The following is a 25,304-nucleotide window of genomic DNA, read 5'->3' as shown; positions in this document are numbered from 1 at the left end:
TTTTCCTGAGGCTACCACACACACGACCCCTCCCCTTCTCACAACCTGTGTCCTGTTTGCAAGCTCCACCCACAATGACCCCCCCCCACCCCCTTTTTTTCTGTTGGTTACATGTGTTGTATTTTGATTAGCTCAGTCCCACTGAGACCAGGATGCCCCCACAGCCTTGTAACTGTTACACAGACACAGGGGGCCTTGTTTCCTCTGTGATATCCACAGGTTTTGCATAAAGACCTGAGATTTGTTTGCCAGACCGTAAGCCTCCACATAAGTTCTGTGGGCCATGCAGACACTGATTTCTGCAGAATCAGACACAAATTACAGTATTTTTCATTAAATTATTTGTTACACAACAATCTTTTATTTTCTGATTGGGCCTTAAAAGGCATTTTAGAGAAAAGTCAATCAAAATCTTTCGTTTACAGCAATATTTTCTATGCAGATCCACTTGTGTAAACATGATTTTCTGAATAATTTTGCATTTGAGGAATATTACCTACGCAACAAAATTCACTTTTTTTTTATAACCATCTCACTGGGTGGTCATTTTGTCACTTGCTGACAACTGAAAATGACATCAAATCTGCCCAGGCCTTAGGAAAAGTCTAGTCAGAGTTAGGCTTGGGATTTTCACATGACCAAACCCAGAAAAAAGATGAGCCATGATCGGTCATTTACTTTATGTTGCGTTTGAGGAAGGTTGGATGCCTGACGTTTCTGACCTCCAAAAGTCAATGATCCAAACAAAAAATAAATTCACCACTATCATCCAACATTATTGCTTATGTTAGTCTTGAATGCTTTGTGGTCAGAAAAGGGACAATAAGAGTGGGAAGACTTCACATCTTCCTCCAATGCAGCACAGGCCACTAACACAAAATTAATCAGAAGGATGTTTTTAGGCAAGTGGAGCTGCATAGAACTTAATTTTGCAAAGAAGATTTTTGGCCAAAAAAAAACAATTATTGTGTTTGCTATTGTTGAAATATTCATACATGAGGGATAAAAAAAATTGTAGTTGTATCTTCCATTGATACTGCATCCTGTTTTTTAGATGAAACAAACCCTGGTGATGATCAGATTTGCCCGAAGCACCTTAATGTGCTAACTGGTTTTGGTGTTTGAGGAAGGTGGTGAGTGTTCCTTCGAGACTGTTTGTTAAAGTAAATCCAATGTTCTGGTTGGGTGTGGTGACAGTTGACTAAGCAATCAATCCCTTTTTTCACAGTCTATTAGTTAATCCCTGTATCCCAGTCACCTCAGTGCACTTTTAAACCAAGGAGCAACAGTGGACGTAAGCAGGTGTGTGGTGTGTGTGTGTATGTGTGTGTGTGTGTGGCCAAACTTAGCCTCACCTGATGGTTTGTGTAATTTTGATTTCCAGCTGTGATTACAGTTCGAGTCTTCAAATTAAGAGACAGTCTGATTCTAACTTTTTTTGTTTTGTTTTGTTTACTGGGCTTGGGTATTTTTGTTTCATTTGACTGCATGATCAGATTTTTTTTTTTCAGCAGATACGGGAGTTTTATTTAAAAAAAATCTACTTACAAATGAGGATAACAATTCATAACATTTTAACAATATTTTTTCAATCTATCTGTGTTCGTGTAGTGTTGATCTTTCTTTCTGGTATTTTAATAATCTCATGAAGCTAAATCCAGTAACAACAAAAAAAGCAACAATATTATATCATAGACACACTTTATGAGATGAAAAACTCACAAGTGAACAAAAACACCTTCTCTAATGTATTCATTGTTGAGTAATTAAATCATGGGGAGAAAACGTTTTCAAGTACTACCAGAAAACTTAGAACCAAATTAATATTAGCTGGAAGAGGCGTATTGACAAGAGTTTATCACATCATTTTACTAGACTAACAGTCTCCATGTATTTTAGCCTGGAGGGAACAGGACAGAACAACCACAGCTTCAGGTCAATTTTTATTTTCTTAGACAGAACAAAACACCTCTCACATTACATTCACTATACACATTTTAAATATGACAGCATAGAAAAAAAAGTTTTAATTCTAAGACCTAAAAGAAAACAACATGATTCCCAGACATTGTTACAAGTGAAAGCAGAAATTTTCTAATATATTAAATCCATACAGTAGTAATAATTACAAGTGTATTTTATTATGATTGCTTTACATGATCTTCTAAAAATGAAAAACAAACAAGTACCCTGTACAATCAGTTTGACTGCAAAACATTATAAAGGAAATACTCAGTTGCCATTGTGACAAAGTATTTCACTCCTCTGCCAGCAGCAGTGGTTATTGTTTTTTGTATTATTTACTGTCTACAATAAGATTAAATTTCATGATTGTATTTTAAGAAAAACAACTGTATGCATTCTTTATTATTGTATGGATTATGATTCATATTTTTCATATTATGTGTGTTGTGTCGAAAACCAGAACTCAACAAAACAATTTTCAGAAATTTTAAATAATATATTTGTTTAAGAGTACACTCACCCAACTAACTGAATTGTGTAACTAAATGAATGTCCATCAAATGCCAATTACATTCTAACATTTGCCAAAAATGTCTACAACGTCATTTTTCACCCTGTCAATTAATTCCTTGCATGTACTGCAAGATGACGAGAGATAATAATTCATGAGGAAAAATGGGTGAGTCAGACCAATATTTTAACCACACATTATACAATTAATATGAAGTTTGACGGAAAATCTCAAATTTTCAGGTGTGAAATGGAAAAGTTGTAAAGGCACCTTATGGTGATAGTCCCTCAATAAATATATTTTTAGTTTGCCTCTGGTTTCATTAACTCTACTGAGCACACTAGGACTCAGTAGGGTAGTTTGATTGAGTCAAATACTTGTTAATAGACCAAAACCAAATGTGTCTCTTCAGTGTCTCTGAAGAAACTGCAAAATACTGTTTTGTTCTTTGTTTTTTTTTAATATATATATTTATTCTGATCAGGGGCTGATCACCAATAAAAATGTGAGTTTAGACCCGTTCCTGGAGATGGTATGCATTAATGAAGGCTTTTGACTTTTTTACTTGATGCTGTGCTGGCTCTCGTGGTGCCTGCGAAGGTCCACTTTGCGCTGGAATCCTTTGGAGCAAACATCACACCCAAATGGTTTGAAACCTGTGTGTTTCCTACTGTGGGTGATCAGGTTGGAACTCTGACTGAACGCTTTACCACACACTTGGCACTTATGGGGTTTTTCACCTGAAAAATATGATGAAACGTACACAATCGATAAAAAAATTGACGCAATCAAATCTTGGCTTATTTTCCAATTATTTGTTTAAAGGAGCAGCTGTCTGCTTTATACACATCTCCCTGCTTCTGGAAAATCAGGTTTTATCGCGACACATACGGTGGGAGCAACAGACCGTACCATAAAGCCATGTTTTGCATTTCTACCTATACTTTTCCTGAACTCCAATTAAATGCAGTTGGAAATGTTACTTTACAATTGCAACGGTTATAACAGTCACAATTTATTTATAACATTAAATCTATAAATATCTCATACCTGTATGAATATATGTATGTTTCTTCATGTCAGACTTCTGGTGAAACCTTTTCCCACAAAACTGACACGGGTACGGCCTTGTGTCAGAGTGGATGAGGAGGTGAGTGGACAGAGTGGAGGAGCGCTTGAAGGACTTCCCGCACATCTTACACTCAAAACTTTTCTCCTGAACAAAGGCGAAAAAAAAGTATATTGCGGGATGTGTTTCTATTGGCTTGTGTTATCGATATACTGTATGTGATCGCCCACATTACCGGCAAACTTTTTTTTCTGTATTTTACCATATGCGACATACTGTAGTATTTCAGGGATTGTACCTGGGAGTGGACATTCATGTGTTGCTCCAGACTGACTGCATGACCAAAGGTTTTCCTGCATATGCTGCAGCCAAAAGGTCTCGTTCCGCTGTGGGACCTCCTGACATGGACCTCCAGGCCGTGTGGCGTTGAGAACACCTGAATTGCAGGTGATATGTCAACAGACTTGGCTGAAAACCTTTAGACGTTGTAGTAGAGTTTTAAAGGTTAGATCAAAAGCTACAACACCATAACCCCTTAAATTATAAAGGGTTTACAATTTACAAAGTGATTAAAATTACAACTGTTAATGCTCTATAACTCATTCAGTGCGAGCAAAGTAAAATATACATCTTTGACATCTATAGTCATCAGTGGAAGTGAAGGAGTTAACAATCAGTTCTGAAAATGATATTTAGTGAATGAGATAAGAGCTAGCTATTTCAGATAGTTAAGAAGAGTGTGTGTTGTATTTGCTAAACTGTGCGACTTTTTTGGCCCCTTGTTTAAATGAGCATCTTAGTACCTACTACTACTACTACTACTACTACTACTACTACTACTACTACTACTACTACTACTACTACTACTACTACAACTACTATACTACTACTACTACTACTACTACTGCTACTACTACTACTACTGCTACTACTACTACGACTACTATACTACTACTACTACTACTACTACTACTACTACTACTACTACTACTACTTTACTACTACTACTACTACTACTACTACTACTACTACTACAACTACTACGACTACTACGACTACTATACTACTACTACTACTACTACTACTACTACTACTACTACTACTACTACTACTACTACGACTACTATACTACTACTACTACTACTACTACTACGACTACTATACTACTACTACTGCTACTACTACTACTACTACTACTACTACTACTACTACTACTACTACTGCTACTACCACTACAACCACTATACTACTACTACTACTACTACTACTACTACTCCTACTACTTCTTTTTCTACCAAGGGCGTAGTCTGAAAAAATTCATTTTAGTGGCCAGGGCAACACAACATCATAATTTGCTAAATTTTCCTTGAGGTGTAGAGATGGCAATGGCTCCGCCTCCAACTACTACTACTGCTGCTACTGTTGCTGCAGCTTTAACTATCATACTACTAATAATAAAAGTAATAATAATAATCATCATCATAAATGTTCATCACACTCAACAAGAAAATTCCCCTTACTGTCATTAAGTGCATGCTGCATCACGTGTTTGGTTTCCATTTTAAAAAAAGAATGAGAAAAACAAATTTGAGAAACAGTTCAGGCTTTAAATGGTAATAGCAATTTAATATTAAAGTCTACTTACAACATTTGAGGAACTTTAGCATTGCAGTCTACTTATTCAGACATTTTCGGCAGTAAATTGTTAATGTTTGTCCAGAATTTACAGTATTTGATCACTAAATTATTTAATGTCAAATTAATACATTTAAAAACATTTTACACTTACTGCTTACTAAAAATGATACCACTTGTGCTTATATCTAAGGTGGAGGAGTTTAACTGATTTCTGGATTTGGTCATTTGATATTTGCAAACTGACCAGTGAATGGGTTGTTACTTGAGTCTTGAGCACATGTGATGTCATTTTTAGTCAAAGTGGCAAGATGTGTTTTACCTAAATCTAAACAGTTTTTGATGGAGGATGAGTTTCACACTTAACATACCTTATCACAGGTGATACAGTGGTAGGTGTTAGAACTTGGGGAGTAGTGTGTGCTACAATCCATAGGCTGCTGGTGGTGTGGGCTGCGGCTGATGTGCGTGTTGTACAAACTGGTGGCATGCTGGAGCACCGTAGTGCTGAAGCCCAACTGATAAGGTGAGGGAATCTGCTCCCAGGAATATGTTGTCTTATAATAAGAAGAGAAGTCTGCCATTTCTGGATCTGGGGAGCCAATAAAAATACGGGCAGCAAGTTAGTCCACCACTACACTGAACAAACAAAATTCAACATAAGCTTGGACCTAATTGAAGTAGGAATCTTGCAATTTCACTTAATCCTGGAACCTTTCTGACACATGTGTAATATACCCTCTGCAATTGTTTTAATGCCTGCAGAAAAATGTGGTGCCTACCTGTTGGGAAGTATGGCTTTGTAGGAGACAAAGGGTGTCTGGTAGACTCTGCATGCACAGGTAAAGGACTCTCATGTTCTTCCACCTTTTTTTCTAATCGCCTTGGTTCCATTTGGGAATGCAGGTCCTCAGATTGAGGCCTGTCTGAAGAGTCCGTACTCTGAATTGAGACACCTTCAAATCCAAACAATGCAGTTTGGTGCACTGGAGTTCATAAATTACGTCAAATTAGTATTTGTTTGTCATTTATTCCTCTCGTATTTAAACTAAATTTGTCCAAATGTCAGGCACTGGGGAATATTGATAAAAGCAGTTCACAGTACTGTACGGCCCCAATAATTGCTTGGCTATTGAATTTTTTTTATCCTATTTCATTTAAAAAAAAAAAAAAAAAAATAGTAGCCTATGTCAAGCTTACCTGTCTCATCTTCATACAATCTATGCACATTAAACGACGTGCTTCGTTTGCTTTTCACCAGGAAGGATCTAGGCATGCTGACTCTCTCTATAAGCACAAAAAGAACACGTCACTTCATCTTTAAAATTATTTCTAATCATTCAGTTTCCGAAAAAAGCTAATTTTTCGTCAAAACAAAACTTACAAGCTTTTCTAATGAGCTACGTACATTGCATAAATTAAACTATGTTTTTGAGCGATGTAAAAATAATTTAAAAACGTTATAGCACTATTTGTCCATCCTATACTCCAGATCTTAAAGTGCCAAATTTTGTACTGTAAAATCAAAATCAAAATAAAAGTGTTAACCTTTCATCGACGGAGGCATCAACTCACCTCAACAAGATCCAATAAAATAAAAAAAAAAAATCAATCTTTTTCGTCGTTCAGACCCTAAGCGTGTCTCAAAAAAATCCTTTCCTTCAAGTCCCTAAAGCAAACCAGCGTAAAAGCATCACACTTGTTGCTCTTTCTTTTTCTCCCCTCCCTGATTTCCAATCAGATAATTTCGCCGGAGAATCTGACTGTGGTTTCAACCAATGGTAGAGGCAACCTGCAAAAGGCAATTTGCGTACAAGACGCACGGGGCCTCCTGCTTGTACAGTTACACTTAACACACAGCTGCGGGGGGAAATGCAAAAGGAAAACTGCTAAAGTTATTCAAACTTGGCAAAATTTATTGCAGTGGTTCATCAGTTTCGTTTCGGGCGCCAGCTATTTGTTTTTTATTTGTTTGTTTTGGTGGTGGTGTTTCATGTAGACCCATTGCCATTTTAACTTTTTTTAAATTTTAATTTTTTAATACAAAAACATGAACGATCAAACAAAAGTTGTATTTTCATCCAAATCACTTGTTTAAATGTGTGATTGACAATTTTGAAACTATCTTGCGCATGTGATTTAAATGACAAGGTCACATGAGACCAAGCACCTCCAAAGATACACACACCAAACCAGTCTTGGGAGAATATGTTGACTTTTTATTACTCTATTTACTGTATGTAGCCTATAGGCTACACGATAATAATCAGCGGTGACAGATTTCCTTGCACTTCAATGCGCTTAGTCTATACGACGAACGTAACGTTTCAATCAAAATGTGGCATGCCCTTTAAAAAAATAAAAATGACGAGATGGTGATGACGCCTTACTTGTCACATGCAAAGACAAATCAAATAGTTATTTGGGAAATGTGTACAGATGATCCGCTACTGTAATTGCTCACTAATTTTAGGACTGAGAGGAGTGTAAGTGCGACATCTTGTGGATAAAATTGATATTGTGCCTTTTAAATCTGCATCATTTCTCAATAGTATGCAGGATTTTGTACACATATTTCTTGTTTACTCAATTTTATTCCCTCAGGTGTGTGCACAAAATAAAATAACTTGATCCGGTCATAATTTTAAGTAGATGTACAGACTTTAAAATGCATCGTTATTCAGACTCGCATAAAGTTGCACATATATATTCCAGAAGGTTTCCACGATATAAGTTTATTTAGGCCACTTAATGATCAGCAAAAGACGTGATAGGTGAAGTGTACGCGCGTGCGCTGTTAAAATGTGGGTCACGCGAAACCGCATCACACAAACTTTTTAGACATCCGCCAAATGAGCCGACGGGCCGAACGCCGCGCATATCAACATGAACCTTGAACTAATCTTTGCATAATCACGTTCTTGATTCATAATTTGGCCGACTGAACGAGTTTAGCAGTTGAAGAAGCGATGGTTTTCGTGGCGCTAACTTGCGGGATTAGTTTGCCTGCAGCCTTTCAGCGGAAGCCGATTCTGGTGGGATGGGCTGTGAGGTGTTCAAGATGGCGGCGCCCTGTGGAGTGAAGCTACTCTAACAGGTAAACAGCTACTGTTATTTTGATTTTGACTCTTTTTTATAGCAAGAATCGCAACGCGTTTATAGTGCTTCATGAACGGCTGATTACATGGCTCGCTTTCCTGTGATTTACTGCGTGTGACAGGCAAGATTAAATTCCGACCGAGTCCGGGTCGCTGTTGCCTGCTAACGTTAGCTCTTAACGGTGGGACTGACTTGTTTTTGCAAAGACGCGCCGTAATGGATTTTCCTCTAGAACGGGACCCTTCAAATATTTTGTGTGCTCTTCCACTGCGTGTGCTGTTGGTTTTTGGTTGTGTCAGCTTTGCAGAGCAGCGGCGCATACATATTTGGATAATCGGATGAAGTAAACCCAACCCTGGCTATTGTTCTCTCCGAGTTGTTTACGCCAAGCAGCAGAAGCAGCAGGCAGTGGTCAACGCACACATACTTGCACACATATCGCGATCGAAATGGTTATGCAAATAATGTTTTTCTCCGATTTTTATAAATAGTCATTATATATCATTTAGCATCATCTTGTCATCCTCTAATAGATAATAGTGTGAATGTTTTTAAGCAAGCCTCCTGATGATAATCGTATTTTTTCTTCTTTTTCTCGCACTGTTTCGATGTTTCAAGATTTTATTGTTTGTAAAAAAAATAAATAAAAACAGTTATTTGTTGATTTTGGAGGATTAGGAGGTTGTATTTGCTAAAATCAAACGTTATTTAAACCAAAAGTCAACCAACTGGTCAAGTTGCTTTGAAACACAAGACCTCTTATTTGATATTTGCTATACAATGGCTGCATCCGGTCAACTAGTTAGTTTCTTTTTGTGGATTCTTTGTCCAAATATATTTGCATAAAATCTGAATAACCACCTGAAGCAGCTGTTTGGATGTGTACTGCACCCTAAAATTAAGAACAGAACTCTGCCAAACAAAGTCATCTTTATGCATGACAATGCACCATCTTATTCTATGAGAAATTTCCCTGCGTCATGGGAGAGAAGGGAATGCAACTTGTGTGTGGGGCCCCATCCTTTCTCGGCCATCAACCTTATTGAGAAACTTTTAAGAAACCCAAGGCAAAAGGTATACTACGCTAGATAGCAATAGCAAAGATTTATGAGGTTGAGACACAAATCACAGTTGGACCGTGAATTATCAATAATGACAATTTTTAACCTGTTGAAGAAAAGTTTGTGTTTTTGAACATCGTTTGCTAAAACACCTCTTCATCGTAATTGGAGGAGGCTTTATTAAGTGTCTGTATTTGGTAGACACAAAGTACTCATATTTAAGTAGTTCTACCAAAACCATAAAAAGTATGATGTATTTTTCCTAAATCATTTCAATCTGCAGCCTTGCAACACAATGAAATACGCTCACATTCCTGTCCTAGATTTTTTGTAGGTGAAAAACTATTGCCATCACATGGGCTTCCTTTCGTTACACTGTAACATACAGTATGTGACTGACTTGTTTTTCTCTTAGTTATCCAAGTCTATTCCTGTTTGCATATTCGGCATCGACTTCTGCAGCCCTTGTCTTCTGAAACATTTTTTTTTTTTTTCTGTGTACAATGTGTTTAATAAAAGTGGAGAAAATATAAGAGAAAATTTACATTCATTTTAAATTGCTTTACAATAATATAGTCTATGTACCCTTGATAGTCTAAAAATGACATTCAGATAAATATTTTTTTTACACATCTCAGAGGGCATCATAGTTTTATCAGGGCTTCGGTAACGACCAATCACAGCTCACCCGTTTTCTGGATTTGTTCACGTGGCAATCGCCAGCTAAACAGTAATAGGTGGTTAACTGAAACTGAACCCTGAGCATCTGTGATTTCATTTTCGTTCGACAAGCACGTGGCAAAATGGCCATTCCCCGAAGTGGATAAAACGAGGTTAGTGTTGCTACTTAATTCATATTTTAAATACAGTACACAATATAAAACAGAATGCTGTGTTTAGATTAATGAGGCTCAACATATTTTTGCAAAAAAATAAATATAAAATTGGCTCCTCATTTGAGGAACATTACATCGGGGTTATATAGTACCAGTCAAAACTTGTAGATCAACCTTCTTGGAGAAGAAAAAACTTCATCAAAATAAACGATTTGCTCATTTAGATTCTTCAAAGTAAGTACACTAGCTAAATAATCTATTTTGCACTTTTTGGTATTTTTTTTTCAGTCAGCTTTATGACGTAGATGATGCTTTACTTTGCTATTACTTGAAGACGGCATTTAGGTCACATTCATACAAGAAGCATCATGTTTGTGTGGGAGCAAAGGTTGTTTGTAACGGCTTGCACCCAGCCAAATATAATCTGGAAGCGCTGGTGCAGCATAAAGGACCTTTGTGTATTTCCGAGCATTCCCAGGCTGTTCAATATCACAGCCAGGGTGTCTCTTGTTGGCTCTACTGACCTGTTTCTGCCAGTGGCTCGCTCACACGTTCCAAAATGACTGCGACGGTCAATTCCTCTCTCAGTTTCCTAGAAGGCAACCCATGACCGAGCTCTAAATTGGTAACCACGGCACGGCTTCACTGCAACATCTTTGAATTAAATTAAATGTTTCTTATCAGATTTGATTTGTGGGAATGAAAATTTATGATTTTTCCCTAAAGGGAGTTTATTTTATTATTATTATTATTATTATTATTATTTTTGCCTGACATATGACAACCCCCCTCCACCGCCCAAAAAAAAAAAAAAAGATATGTGTAAATTCAGAGTTTAACTGATTTTTTAAAAATAAAAAAACATATGACAATGACTTTTGTCAAAACTAGGAGAGTGTAGCTTTTTACTGAATTCTTGTCAATTCATCAATGAAAATATTTGAGACAATAATAATTTTTTTAAGTATTTTATTTGCAACCCAAATATTAATTAAACATTTCCAACAATTTTTTATTACTAAATAACACAATGCATTTTAAATAGAGGTGGAATCATTCATGCATCAATGGACAACTAATATATTTATAATAATTATTTTTGATGAGTAAGTAATGGTTCGAATATATTTTAAAAGTTTCATTTTCATATCAATAAACATTATCCACCTCAGTTATTTATATTTTTGGATAATCAAAATGAAACATTTGTGTTCACTTTGGGAAAGATTATGGTTTGTCTCAGTTAAAGGTCAAATAATAAACTGAAAATTAATTCGGTTTGTGCACTGTTCATTTGAAATAATGCCCCGTATTTTGAATGCAGTGGTGGAAATTTGAATGTTTTTTTTTTTTAATTCAAATTTTTTGATTCATTGACAGTAACCAATTGTCCAAAAATCCTCCGTGCATTACATGCACCCTATAGGTACTTGAGCGGATTTTGATGGCCCACTTTCTTGACTCAATCGTGGTATTTTTTCCATCATTGGTTGTGACCCAGAGGTGCCTGGAGACTGAATTGGTGGGTGGCCCCAAGAGAGTCCTCCAGGCAGGAAGGAAAGTCAAGACACGGTGTGAGAAGGACACAACCTCCACCAAAAGCACTGCCACCATGGCGAGGGAGCAGCCGAGCATGGGGGATCTCCTCCCGCTCTTGGAGACCTCCGACCTCCACCAGCTAGAAGAGATCAGAGGCCTTATTAATGATCAACTCAGCACTGGTATTGTTATTTTTTTTAAGTGTTTATCTGCTTGTATGCATGTGCAAAATGTGCCACTACTGTGTTATAAATCTTTAGAACGAGGGTCCGTGCTGCTCAACGGGCTGGTGGACTACTTTTTAGAAACAAACTCTTCGGAGGCCATGCATATCCTCTGCTCAGTCAGAGAGCCTCATGACAAGGTGACACAAGTTAAATATTCATTCACACCATTTCAAGTGCTGGCGTTATCAGTTAAACCCTTCGTCTGTCGCTATTTGTCCCCACAGCACCTTCTTGACAAGATGAACGACTGTATGACCAAACAGGCCTGTCGGCTGCCCACCCTCACCATGCTCGGCCATGTCATCCGCAAGCAGCCGTCCTGGATCCACAAGATTGCCCGATACCCTCTTTTGCTGTCTCTGCTCAAATGCCTAAAGGTAAACTGTGTAAGAAGATGGATTTATTGTCCTTTGGATGTTGTAGGGCTGCACAATTAATTGAATTTTAATCTCAATCACTATATTGGCTGCCACGAAAATTAAGCTTATCCTCTGCGATATCAACATTTAAAAAGCCAGCTACACTCCATGTCAAATCAAGCAATTTGTCATCCTACCGCTAGGGGGCAATGTTTCCCACGTTTGCGTGACAAAAACTTCAGATTTTCTCACCCTAATATATTATTTACCTGTGTGAATTGGCGTCGTGTTTCTCTCCTGATTCCTAATATATACAATCTTAGCTGTCAATTGAGACCCATTTTGAAAAATTTGCTTAAAAATAAATGATGGCCTCGGTTCTAAGTAGGCTTCATTTTGAATTTGTTTTAAGTATTATTTACTTTATTTATTTTAGTTTCATATATATATATATATATATATATATATATATATATATATATATATATATATATATATATATATATATATATATATATATATATATATATATATATATATATATATAATTAAATAACTCTCATATCTGCATTTCAATCCCTTGGCACAGACTGATACGGATGTCGTGGTGCTGATAACTGGGGTGCTGGTGCTGATCACACTGCTTCCCATGATTCCTCAAGCAGGAAAACAACACCTGTGGGAGTACTTTGACATTTTTGGGCGCTTGGCATCCTGGAACCTGAAGAATCCAGGTGAGATATGCATTCCATTTTCTGTCAACATGTTCAGTTGTGGCCACCATTATTTGCACCCACAATTATTACCACAAGAAATATTTTGTATCTTAAAAATCCTATATATAATATTATGTACACTAGTTCTGCTAGGACAAAATCTTGAGACTTAAAATTGGATGAGTCCTGCTTGCCTTGTTGCTCAAGATTTTCTGTTTTTGATCAATTTAGGTCACGTTTCCGAGGTTTACTTAATTCACCTTCACGCCAGTGTCTATTCGCTCTTCCACCGTCTATATGGCATGTACCCTTGCAACTTTGTGTCCTACCTGCGCTCTCACTATAGCATGAAGGAAAACATGGAAACATTTGAGGAGGTGGTCAAGGTGAGGCATTACCGTGCTTTAATTGTCTTTACAGCATTCCTTTTTTTTTTGCATTAGTTGAAATTGCTTAAAATCTTTTTACTCAGCCTATGCTTGAACATGTCCGTATCCACCCGGAACTGGTGACGGGAACCAAGGATCATGAGCTAGACCCCACCAGGCAAGTCTCACTCTATCATTCGATGTGTTCCAGGTATGTCCGCTGTTTCTTAGGGAATCATGATGTTATTTATTTTTTTTTTTTCAGGTGGAAAAAGTATGAAATCCACGATATCGTCATTGAATGTGCCAAAGTGTCTCTTGACCCGAAAGAAGCCTCCTGCGAGGAGGGATATGCCACCATGCCTGAGAACTTTTACCCTCAAATCCATCTGCGACCACAAGACTGCACTTCCAGCCCCTATACAGACCTCTACAGCAGCTATGGTTAGTTCCATAAAAAAGTGAAGGGGGAAAAAAAAAATATGTACATATACAGTTCTTAACAAATGTATTGAACCAACGTTATAAGACTATTATCTGACTCTTTCTTCTGCAATTCTTATCAGTCATTTACAATTAAGTCATCTAAGGCTGTCAGTTTTAAAATACATGTATGCACATTTAATATGTTTGGACTTGTCCACTCATTGACAATGTTTTACGTAATTTTTTCTGAGTACTCGATTACAATGAAAATTTTTACAGTAATGCCTTTACATTTTTAGTTCATAAACACTGCATCCTAAAATATCATGCCAACCATCTCTTAGATGCTTTTCAAAACCATTTTGTCTTCTCGACAACAGGAAGCTCTTCATCAACTCCATTCTCCACTCCACGGCAGCCACTGCCTCCGCCCCTGTCCTTGCCCCCCTTCTCAGGGACGCAGTCAACCAACCGTAGCCCACAGACCACCAAACGACAGGTAAGGACAAAATGTACTTTGGAAGCTTTATTGTCTAATTGGAAACCATTTTTGGAAGCTCATAATCCTCAAGTGTGGAGGGGTTGGGGTATGTGTCTTAAAAAATGTTTTTTTTTTTTTTTTATTCTTTTACAGAACTCCACCTGTGAAACAAACTCCTCCTATGGCGGGAAGGACCCACTGTGGAGCCCCTCCTCTTTGTGTGGAATGGCTACGCCACCTTCATCCAGGGGCATGTCGCCCAACTTTGAGCTCTCCCACAGTGCCTCACACCTTCCCAGTCGCTTCCACTGCACTTCAGGTGACTTTTTATCCAACACACTTAACCACCCTTGCTTAACACATCTTATTCATGAATTACTTTTGAAGTATTTCTTCCCAAGTTACCCTGTTAATTATGTCAATTGTTGTTATGATACAATCACTGGATAATATGCAAGATTCACAACATGTCCTTTTGGAGTATACTTAGTGATGAAGTTCTGTTTTTTCTGATGTTATTTTTATGTTTAATGTGAGCAGGGGGGAAAGGAACATCTGCCTCCAGTACTCCAGCCACTTCATCACCTCCACCCACCCTATCAGATGATTTTCCCATTATCTCCTTACCAGCCAACACAGTTCAATCCAGTCCACCTAGAAAAGTAAGCTAAAGTACACATGCACATACAGACTGACTTTTCATAATTTTTCTTGAATCAAGTCTATCAAAAATAAAACTTGCAGTTCATCGTTCTTAAATTATTTGTGAACCTTTTTATGTCTCATGTGTTGTGGGTTTGTTAAGGCCATTGAGGATAATTTTATTTTTGTGTTTTGGATCAAAGTAAAATTAATTGACTTAGAGTCTAAGTCAATAGTCTAAGTCTTAGACTATATTGTACTCAAAAACAAACTGTGGTACTTTTCAGGAACGCAGACATGTAGACAGTGGTAAACCCGCCCTGGTGAGACAGGAACCTGTGAAAGACTCAGAGAAAAGCAGCAGCACAAACAGAGGTTAGTTATGATGTAATCTACACAAGTACATTCGTAAATTAACATCCTAGATTGTTTCTTATCATACAGTAAATGCCAGATCTTGAAGACTAATACATTAGGGTTTTTTTTAATGGTTCTAAAAAGATTTTGTGATTGTCGATCACCAACCTTTTTGAAACTGAGAGATACTTTTTAGTGACTGAGTAATACAAAGAGCTACCAGTTTGTTTGAAGACACCGATCATGTTAATGATTTTTCACAATATTTAAGGAACAGTGGTAGTAAATATGTAACTCAAGTGTAATATGTGATGTAAATGCAATACATGTATAATTGTTTGGGAAATTAATAGAAAATCAGCCCGCGGGCACCACGTTGGTGTCCCCTTGCAGTAGATGAATCAGCAATGGCAGCACAGTGATGTAGAGTAGATTCTGGGCCCAAAATCAGCTGGGATAGCTTCCAGCTCATCCACACCCAAATGATGACTAATGTTGGAGAAAATAGATGGATGGGTGACTAAGCAATTTTAGAAAGCTTTGGGAGTCATCTGTCATACACAGGTAATTTCCTTGCTGACACCTGGCACAATCAGAGAGTTGATCTGCAGTAGACTGAAATATTAAATCATGCCTGGCTCATAGTCAAGTGCTAGTTAACTGCTGCCAAATATGTTTTCATTCAGTCAGCTTTTAGGTTTTGACCACTGTTCATAAAAATAATCATTTTTCGAAACACTTTTCATTCTTGAATTTATTTCAACTGCATTTTATTAGATGCCGCAGATGCCGCAAACGTGTCCATGACTTTGACTGAGCTCTCAGTTTTCATGAAGAAACAGGAGTTGGAGCTTCAGCTGAGAACGGAAAAAGAAAAAGAGGAGGGTGAGAGGAGATTTTCTTTTTGGTGCTTTTTAGAACTTTTTCCAATTTTGTGAGTTACATGGGTATACTTTTTGAACAATTACATTGAACATCGTGTACCAAAAATGCTCAGTATGGAAATATACCAGCCACCTAACTTTCTGTTTTTGCTCAAAATTCTCCTGTTATTAATTGCAGCGGCTATCACAGAGGAGCTGCTCAAGATCACAGAGGACAAGCAGGAGCTATCAGGCCTGAGGGGTTTCGACTCTCCTTTTTACCGCACCACTGAGACTCTGACTGGCTGTCAGACACAAGACAAGATTGTCACCAACAGCCAACTAGGAGGGTACATCCTGGACACACGCCATACAGTGTTTACGCCAGACAAAGTGGAAAATACCGCATCCACCAATGATGTCGGGACTGAACGAGGAGTGGGAGTGGGAGACAGCCGCGGTTCAGCGATCGGCCTCGATCAGTCCTGGCCCTTCATGTCAGGTTTCACCCCGATTGATCACCACCTCCACCGGAGCCCCTCTGCCCCAGAAGAGGATGTTGGCAAATTTGGGATGTTCTCGCCAAGTCCGTGCAGCAAGACGCCTGCGCCGGTGCCATACGAGGTGTTCTTTGACCTGGCTTTGCCCAGGGCGGCCTCGCTTTATGTAGGCCAGAAGACATCCGAGGCCGTCCACAAAGCGGCACTGGAGAGACTCTCAAGACGCGAAGAGGGACTGGAGGATGGGGAAGAGGATGTGGTTATGACTGCTTCACCACTGGAGGTGCTGGATCGCCTTGTTCAGCAGGGAAGCGACGCCCATGATAAAGTTCTTAAGAGGTGAGATGGTTCGCAGGTCTTTGTGTTCTACCTCCTCTTTGCGACCATGCTTCCATTTTCTTTTTGTTTTTAATGACTATATGCAGTATATACATGAAAAATATAAATTCTGATTTCATGAAGGATGACAGAGATTGGAGAATATTTACTGTAGAATATTCATTCTTCGGATTTGGACAATTTGAAATCAATGCAGTACATATTTCTAAATGACGATCATTTATTGTTGCGCTTCCATTTACAACTATAGGAACATTCTAGTTCTAAAGAATGTTTCCAAAAATGGTTAGTCTCATCAATTTCAAAGTTGGAGTCCAAGTTAACTTTTAACACTCATACCTTTTACAATGCTTCTCTTAAGAGGTAGCGTTCTTGAGTAAATGAAACAAAAGGGTGTGACCAGCTTAGCGTGAAAATGCATTTTCTGTTTTTATTTGGCAAGAACTATCAAAACTATCTCAGCTGGTTATGATGATTCATAACTCATAATTTGAATTCCACAGAGGAAAAACATCTGAGGAAATGTTTTTGTCTTCTCTTCATCTACAGATTACCTTTGCCAAGTAAGTCAGCTGACTGGACGCACTTTGGAGGTAATTCGCTCATTCTTCTACACTGCTGCCTACCAATAAAAGAAGCTATTCTGATTGCTGAGCACACTGAGCATTATTCAGCATGACTAGCGATGCGTCACGGCTGTGGGGGAGAATATTTTTTCAAATGCTCCCACAGTGATTGAGTTGAACTACACATGTTGGAAATTCAAAGGCTGGTATTTTAGTTTCATAATTCACTAAGAGGAAAAAATGGTGCTTCACAGTGAAGATGGACAATGACCCTGAAAATGATGCAGAAGCAAGACAAAACTTTTTGAAGGCAAATGAGGAGACTATTCTTTAGAGATAATGTACTATATGGCATGATTCCAACCAAGTAATGGTTAAATGTCAGTTGGCAGTGAGCACCAACCTACAGGCCATCGTTGACTACTATAGTTTTTTCAAAGTACATGAAACGTTATTGTATTTTGAGTAATTCCAATTGTCTAAATACTAAAATCCAAAAAGTAAATTAAAGCCAGTCACCCTGTAGAAAATGACTAATTTCGAGCAGAAACCGACAGATTAATCGGAACGCCGATTAAAGCAATTGATTATGGCCCTTGAAGTACTGGTCAAAAATAATTGGTAAAATGGTAGAAATTTGCTGGTTATTTTAACTTTTTTACCTTTATGTAACCTTTTACAGAACTTCTATACAAATAACATTAGCACCGATATTTATTTTCCGATAAATCAATACCATAGTCTAATATCCTTAAATACTGCTTATATCATGAAATGTATTGATATGCTCCTCGTGCGGACATGTTGTTCAAATTGAAGCAAATCTTATTCTTTTTTTGAAAAAACAAAAAAAAACTGATCTGTGGAAATCCTAAAATACCATGATACCCTTAGGCCCTTTAAAATTAATCTGTCGATTAATCCTTTATCAGCTCTAGTTCTTATTTAGTAAACAATATTTTTGTGATTTTCAAAGCTGTGTTTGCACTCTAATCGCATGATAGCATGATAAAATCCCATTCAGTACACCAAAGCCCACTTACACACATCAATGCAGAGACAAATAGACAATATATAAATGTGAGTAAAACAACACAGTACAAAACCTCCGCAACTGTTGTCTCTTTGTGTAAAGTTTTCATATTCCCCTTTGTATCCTCTTCTACTATTATGAAGTGATATACCTGAAATATGACAAATTGGTGTTTGTCAGTGATATGTCCATGTTTTTGTCGCACAATTATTCTCGTGATCTCTGCAGGCTCGGCTCCATCTGACGAGCTTCACACGCTGCGGAGCCAGCTGCTCCTGCTGCACAACCAGCTGCTTTACGAGCGCTACAAGAGAGAACAGCACGCCGTCCGCAACAGACGCCTCCTGCGACGCATCATCAACGCCACTGCGCTCGAAGAACAGAACAATGCCATGGTGAGTGAGCATGTGTCAGGACTTTATTTCCCGAAAACATGAGCCCCCGATAAGCACTGTGCCTCTTTTAGTCTCTTGTGTGTTTTGTCCATTGAATCAATAAATCGCATAACAAGGGAGTCATTTTACCTCTAAATTGCGCAAATCTCCGCAGAAGGACCAGCTGAACCTACAGAGTGTGGACATCTTGTCTCTGAGGGAGAGTTTGCAGGTTGAGCAGCAGCGCTACAGGCAGCTGTGGGACGACCGGGAAACTGTGGTGACCCGCCTGCACAGTCAAATCCGGCAGCTGCAGCAGGGACGAGACGACTATTACACCAAGAACCAGGAGCTTCAGGTTATTATCGAGATTCTGGCCATCGATCTTCGAGCTTTACAATAGTTTTCCAAATCTTCTTTTTCTTTGTCTGCAGAGCAAGTTACAAGAGTGCCAGAAAAGGATGAGCGAATTGGAGGCAGAGCTTCAGGGGGCAAATAACAGAGTCTGTCACACTGGGCACCTGCTCAAACAGATAACTATCAAGGTAAACAAATAGACTTCTGGTCAGCGTCAGCACTATCACTTTCAGTGTTATTTTATAAGTACGTTTTTAAGGGTTCAGGCAACAAAACCATCATAACTAGATGACAAAAAAAATGTCTGTTTCTTTTGGATAAACAAAAGCAATGGGTGGTACAAAAATGAGGCAAGCAGGCATTTTGGTTCATATTTTTCCCTGTCACCCAGCTGATCTTCAGACAGCAGTGTGTCTCTAATGCGCTCAGTTGCCTTGGTGATGCCTCTTATTTTGTGATTTGGGGTCAGCCTCGCAGAGGGTGTTTGAGAATCCTTTTTTTTTGTTTCTTTTGGTTTCTGAGGTTTTGAATGTTCCCGCACACTCTAAATAACGTTATCATCTATAAGAGTTGTATAAGTATAGCTAAAATTGTATCCTGCAATATAAATTAACTTTCAAAAACTGTTAACCACACTTTAGAATGTATATACTGGTTGATCTAAATCTGAAAATAAAATAAAAAGTGTATTAAAGTGCTTGAAAAGATAGCAATACTTATTTTATTGCAATTACATTTCACATCGCAAAAACAAAGCCGTTTTCCTGGGGTCTAATTCATGCTAGGCGCAGCTATAATGGAGCCAGAGTTACCAGTAAAAACTGGCATCGGGTGCTGTATGTCGATGTCTGCGTGACTAAGTTGGTTGTTCGTTAGCGTTCTGATTTGACGATTGAATGTAATATCAGAACAAAATTGTGATGTTTATATGGAAAGTTTGGAAAAGTAGGAAGACTATATGTGTCAAGGTGTTATGCTGTGGCACACTGCCTTGAAAAATAAAAAATTTCCAAGGCACTTGTGTCCATATGTTATTCGGTAAACTAAGGTTTATTTGTTCCTGTTGTTTATTTTACATTGGCCGTCCCACAGATTTTTTCGTGTATTTTACTCTCATGCAGAGCACTGAAAATTGTTGCTGCGATTGTGTTAATAATAATAGGCAAGAATTTAATGCCTCAAGCATTTTTTGAACAGAGGTATTTGACTACTGAAGGACTCATTTCACAGCTGTGCATTTTCAAGAGTTTAAAACCTCTTAATGTGTTTTAAGAACATTTGAATATGTTTGGTGCTTAACGTCTAGTTCTTGATACTTGGGTTGGTTTGTGACAAAGGATGTGCCAGACATACAGTATTATTAAGACACCCGATAGCTTTTTTAAATAGCAGAAGAAATGAATTGTCTTGTTTTTATAATTCAGCTTCCCTAAACTCGCACGAACCCAACATTTCATGTCATTATAGCACTCAAGGCCCAGTTGCTTTTGCCAGAATGTAGTCTTTTGATGCATTTGTATTTTTCCCCTCATGCATCCCTCAGCTAAATAACTGCGAGAGCACTCAGCAGCAAATGAGCTTCCTGAACAAACAGCTGCTGCTCCTTGGGGAGGCTCACAAACTGTCCATGCAGGAACGGCAGTATGTAGGCACAGATAACACCAAGGTATGGTGCAAACATGGCTTGATAAATTGATGGATTGTATTAAAAGGCACTGATGTTCCTGTAATGTGTAGCGACCCACCACCCATGAGGCCCAGATGCTGCAAGTGTCCTACAGGAAGGAGGTGGAGGCTGTGAGACAGAACCTGCTGGTTCAGGGACAAAAACTTGAGGCGGCACACCAAAGAGCTGCCGAGCTGGAAACCCTCCTCTCCAAAAAGGAACACCTCATTGCAGAACAGAAGAAGTTTCTCGAGGATGTCAAATGTCAAGCTAAGTGAGTTGTCAGTTTACGAAAGGCTGCATCTCCCCCGTCTTAAAATCCATCACATAACTCCGTTTTTGTTTTGTTTTTTCTTTTCATCAGGGCAGAGCTACACGCCTCTGACAGCAGGTACCAAGCTCAGAAGAGAATCACTCAGTTGCTGCAGACTGAAATCCTGCAGCTGTACAGCAAAGTGGAGATGGAGGCTCCAGGAGGCCGTGCCGGCTTGCCACAAGGGGTCAAAGCTGACCGACACACGCTTGCCGATTCAAGGTTAGGGATTGTAGCTCAGTAAGAAGATTTCAAATTAATATTGAGTTTGTGGGATATGAATCAAGACACCTAGTATTTTTTTTTTAATCAGTCTCGGAGAGTGGCCATTTTGCCGCTTACTGTCCACTAAAAATGACTTTACAAGTGCTCGTGGCTCAGATGACATCCAGTTCCTCTGTTTTCTCAGTTTTGTCATGGAAGATTTTCAAGCCGTGCCGTGATTGGTCACCACATGAGACCTAAGCAACTGTTATGCCATTTTCAACAGCATGTGAAGGCGAAATGGCCCCGCTCTGAGTGGATTTTGACGCTTAATTCATATTCCACATAACCAATATTAAACCTAGTGATAATGCAACCAGTGCTCTCACTAAAATCCTGAGCTGTGTTTTTGTATTCCTTTTGAGACTCTGTAAAACAGGGGTGGGCAAACGTTTTGACTCGAGGGCTGCTAAGTGTTGTAAAATTTGACCTCATGCCAAATGGGGATATCTAGAAAACGTGGCTTAATAGAACATTAACAAAAGCATTACAAGTGTTATTCAAGTCCCATGTTTTTAACTATTTATCGAAAGGACTCTCCTGCTGATTGATAATTTCTTCAAGTTTGCTGGCAGCATTCAAAAGCTTAACATAGGATACACATTTACCTCCTCTAAGATGTGTTTAATAGGAAAGTACAGTATTACTTTTGTGACAGCAATAATCAAATCAACTAAGCACTTAGTTTTAAGCATAATGTAATAAGATGAGTTTGAAACAATATGGAACTGTTTGGATATGAAAGTATGTGGTATATTTAAGGTTAATTGCCGCAATTCTAAACTTATTTAGGGAATCAATCAACAGTTAACAATAGGCTGACATTTATTAAGGCTTTTATTCTTATTAATTATTTAAAATTCTGTGGTTTAATGTCTATTTTTCTTTTTTGTTTTTGTTTACCAGCATTATGGGGCCAGATGGACCAAGTAAAACTTTCATCAGTGAGGAGATGGACAGTAGACCACCACATGACTCACACTGCGGCAATGGCAGCACTTTATTACCAAGGCAACTAAAGTCAAGCATATCTTCCAAGACCACTGTTAACTCGGTCAACGGCAGCAAAGAGTCAGGCCCGTCCCTAATAGAAAAACTCCCCCTGTCCTGCCCCCGCGCCAACCCGCTCGCTGCGCTGACACCATCCGACACACCACTTACTGTGGGCTCCTACCCCAGCGCCAAGAGCTTCCTCGGCATGAGGGCACGCGAGCTCTTTCGCAACAAAAGCGAGTCTCAGTGCAGCAACGAGGAGGACGAGGATGAGCATCTCGCCGGCCTAGCCCACAGCCTGAAGACTGAGCAGTACGCGGAGCCGCTGTGCCCGAGTTCCATTGCCACTCCAACCATCCCGACTTCTACCCCTATCCTGGCTGTTCCGCGCACCGCGCCCGTCAAGAATTCCTCGGAGTCCAAACAGCAGGCGCCCGGTCAGGAAAGCCCCCGTAGGAAGATAGGGAGGGGCTCTATGGGGACCGGGCGACCCCGGCAGCAGCAGCTGAAGATCATGGACTACAATGAAACGCATCATGAGCACAGTTAAGAGACACAACTGAGCCAGGACGTCCAAAGTGAAAGGTTTAGATGATTTACAACTCAGTCAAAGAGTGTTACGTCAGCAACTCTTTGAAAGTCAGTATTATTTGCGCCATTCCTCTGAGTGGACAACAGGATTTCCCCCACCCCCATTTTGCTTTTGTTCCAAAATGCCATTTTTTCTTGAAACATTTAGACAAAGCCATTTATCAGCACTGTAGATACTGAACATCAACCTGATTATGAAAGATGCTTTAAAATAACAAGTGGAAATGTGAGCAGAAATTTTAACTTAAATTCAAGACTTGGGAACTTGGATTCGTTTTAAAGGAACCACTCAACAATTAATTAATGTTTATGCATTTCTACTTTGCTTCATCCAAACAAAGTATTTCATGCCTTACACCTTGATCATATAGTCGATAGTGAAAATAATTTTGCCTCAGTATTTTATCTAGTGAAGTAAAGATAAGTTTGGCAAAAATAATTAATTGAAATAACTTGATATTTTTACTTCCCTTGCTGGATGTCTCATTCCTATCAGTTAAAATGGGTAAAATCTGATCAGCTCTACTTGGGAAAAAATGATTAAAAATATGAGCGGAGCAAAGTATTTTGAATGTGTCATTTTGTTAGGATAGTTTGACAACAAGGGTTGTTACCGGTATTTTCTTTTCCAAGAAAAACTTAACCATTGTTGGCAATTATTAAGTAACATTCCCAATAATAATTACAATACATTTTTGTTGAGTCTGTATGAAGGAGTGTCTTTACATTTTTGTGAAGGACAGCATGATTTAGAAACAGATGATTATTTATGCATTTTAGATACGCAGGAGCACGTTCTCACATGTATTAACTGTTTTTATCCATCCTATTGCATAGGATTCTCACATAAATATGATTTGAACTGACAGTGACCAAGCGCCGTAATATTCTTCAAGACTCAAGTTTTTTTTTTTTTTTTTTTTTAATTTTACAAGATGCACACTCTTCTCAACTTCTTTCTTGCCCCTCGCGTTGTCACCTCCCCCTTCACCAAAAGTCAATAATGTTTTCTTGTCTACTCTAAATCCTGTTGTCCACCAGGATCTCCTGCTGTTATGTTCTTCTGCCGCGCTATCTACAGCATGTTCAACGAGCCACTTTAAATGCCAACCGTAGTAATTTACAGCAACCTAAGACGGAAGGTACAATCTGCACAAACTGAAGAAACCAGGACTCTTGAATGGATGACATGGCAAAAAAAAAAAAGGAAGTTCCTAAAGCAGTGGCTTGTGTTTAACTGTGAACAATAAAGGTCGTCTTCAATGTTTTGCACTACAATATTGAGTGCTTTGTCATTATGCCCAGCAAATGTGTAAACTGTATTTCCTTCTTCCATCGGGTGCAAATTGAGTAAAGCATCCATCCAATCTTTGCTATCTAGGTCAAGAGGCGGGGTACAATTTGGATTGATTGCTAGAACCACACCTATGGCCAATTAGTCTAAAGTACATAGAGGCTATGCGTTTTGAAGGGAGCTTAAAAATAGGCGTGCAATAACCACGACTTGCTAATTTGATATAAATGGTAAATAAAACAATGTCCAACTGGACTTTGCCCCTTAATACAAACCATGATTCCATCAAGTGCAGGTATGTTCTGTGAACATTTCTGACGTACAAATACTATGAGCAAGGCTAGCATTGCTAGGATAGCTGTGTTTTTGTGCTAAGCAATGCTGATGACGACAATATCTAAATCAGATTTGTTAAATTGGCTTTAAACCCGTATTTGACCGCTCGAGAGAACATTTGTCGTGGCGTTTTATTTTTCCAGTGCAATTCAAAACCGCACTAATATTCCTTAAATTCTTGTTGTTTTCGTATTTTCCAGCAGAGGGCAGTGTAGCTTCAATAACTAACGCCAAACCTTGGACATTATGGACTGGATCGGCGGGTTAGGTCAAGTAAGTACTGCACTGTGTTGATCACTTTAATTGTTGATAGTTATATATATATCAAAAAGTCAATAGATTTTAAAATATATTTGACTAATTGTTCAACATGCATTATTTATACGAAGATAATCTACGACCCACTCTGACTTTTTCTCGTTGGGCATAAAATAATGGTCAAACATCAGCAATAGGTCAGAAAAAATATACCCGTTAAAAAAGCAGCGATATTCAAATTATAATACAAAATTTTAAACATATTG

General features: G+C 38.5%; 2 protein-coding genes and 1 long non-coding RNA gene across 5 annotated transcripts; 2 read left to right on the top strand and 1 right to left on the bottom strand.

The window, feature by feature from the left end:
• The first annotated feature begins 136 nt into the window (after positions 1–136).
• Positions 137–3,007, top strand: LOC148411690 (uncharacterized). Its single transcript, XR_015867965.1, has 3 exons — positions 137–1,133; positions 1,229–1,302; positions 1,385–3,007. It is a non-coding gene; the product is annotated as an uncharacterized LOC148411690 (long non-coding RNA).
• On the bottom strand, positions 1,931–7,019 carry gfi1b (growth factor independent 1B transcription repressor). Of its 2 annotated transcripts, none has more exons than XM_088435144.1 (7): positions 6,756–7,019; positions 6,381–6,467; positions 5,963–6,166; positions 5,552–5,772; positions 3,844–3,981; positions 3,527–3,692; positions 1,931–3,216 (listed from the first exon to the last, which is right to left on the bottom strand). In XM_088435144.1, exons 2-7 carry the CDS (start codon positions 6,454–6,456, stop codon positions 3,038–3,040), a joined length of 984 nt encoding a protein of 327 aa, XP_088291270.1. In that variant the 5' UTR covers positions 6,457–6,467; positions 6,756–7,019; the 3' UTR covers positions 1,931–3,037. The 2 variants fall into 2 exon arrangements, with proteins under 2 accessions (XP_088291270.1, XP_088291271.1); XM_088435145.1 differs by having other exon boundaries at positions 5,963–6,136; positions 6,756–7,017.
• On the top strand, positions 3,945–24,428 carry tsc1b (TSC complex subunit 1b). Of its 2 annotated transcripts, XM_088435140.1 has the most exons (24): positions 3,945–3,992; positions 5,946–6,022; positions 8,182–8,277; positions 11,678–11,897; positions 11,976–12,079; positions 12,167–12,319; positions 12,891–13,035; positions 13,249–13,403; positions 13,490–13,563; positions 13,651–13,829; positions 14,192–14,310; positions 14,446–14,611; positions 14,833–14,954; positions 15,222–15,309; positions 16,069–16,176; positions 16,354–16,993; positions 17,543–17,586; positions 18,821–18,987; positions 19,142–19,324; positions 19,401–19,511; positions 20,867–20,989; positions 21,061–21,263; positions 21,354–21,524; positions 22,473–24,428. In XM_088435140.1, the coding sequence occupies exons 4-24, from the start codon at positions 11,789–11,791 to the stop codon at positions 23,107–23,109; spliced, it is 3,801 nt and encodes a 1,266-aa protein (XP_088291266.1). In that variant the 5' UTR covers positions 3,945–3,992; positions 5,946–6,022; positions 8,182–8,277; positions 11,678–11,788; the 3' UTR covers positions 23,110–24,428. The 2 variants fall into 2 exon arrangements, with proteins under 2 accessions (XP_088291266.1, XP_088291269.1); XM_088435143.1 differs by lacking the exons at positions 3,945–3,992; positions 8,182–8,277 and having other exon boundaries at positions 6,001–6,022.
• Positions 24,429–25,304: the final 876 nt, after the last annotated feature.

Source organism: Hippichthys cyanospilos, chromosome 15 (genome assembly GCF_059441005.1).
Source record: "Hippichthys cyanospilos isolate Australia breed blue-spotted pipefish chromosome 15, RoL_Hcya_1.0, whole genome shotgun sequence".
Taxonomy (NCBI): domain Eukaryota; kingdom Metazoa; phylum Chordata; class Actinopteri; order Syngnathiformes; family Syngnathidae; genus Hippichthys; species Hippichthys cyanospilos.
Note: the sequence above shows the minus strand (reverse complement) of the source record. Positions and strands in the feature narration are given on the sequence as shown.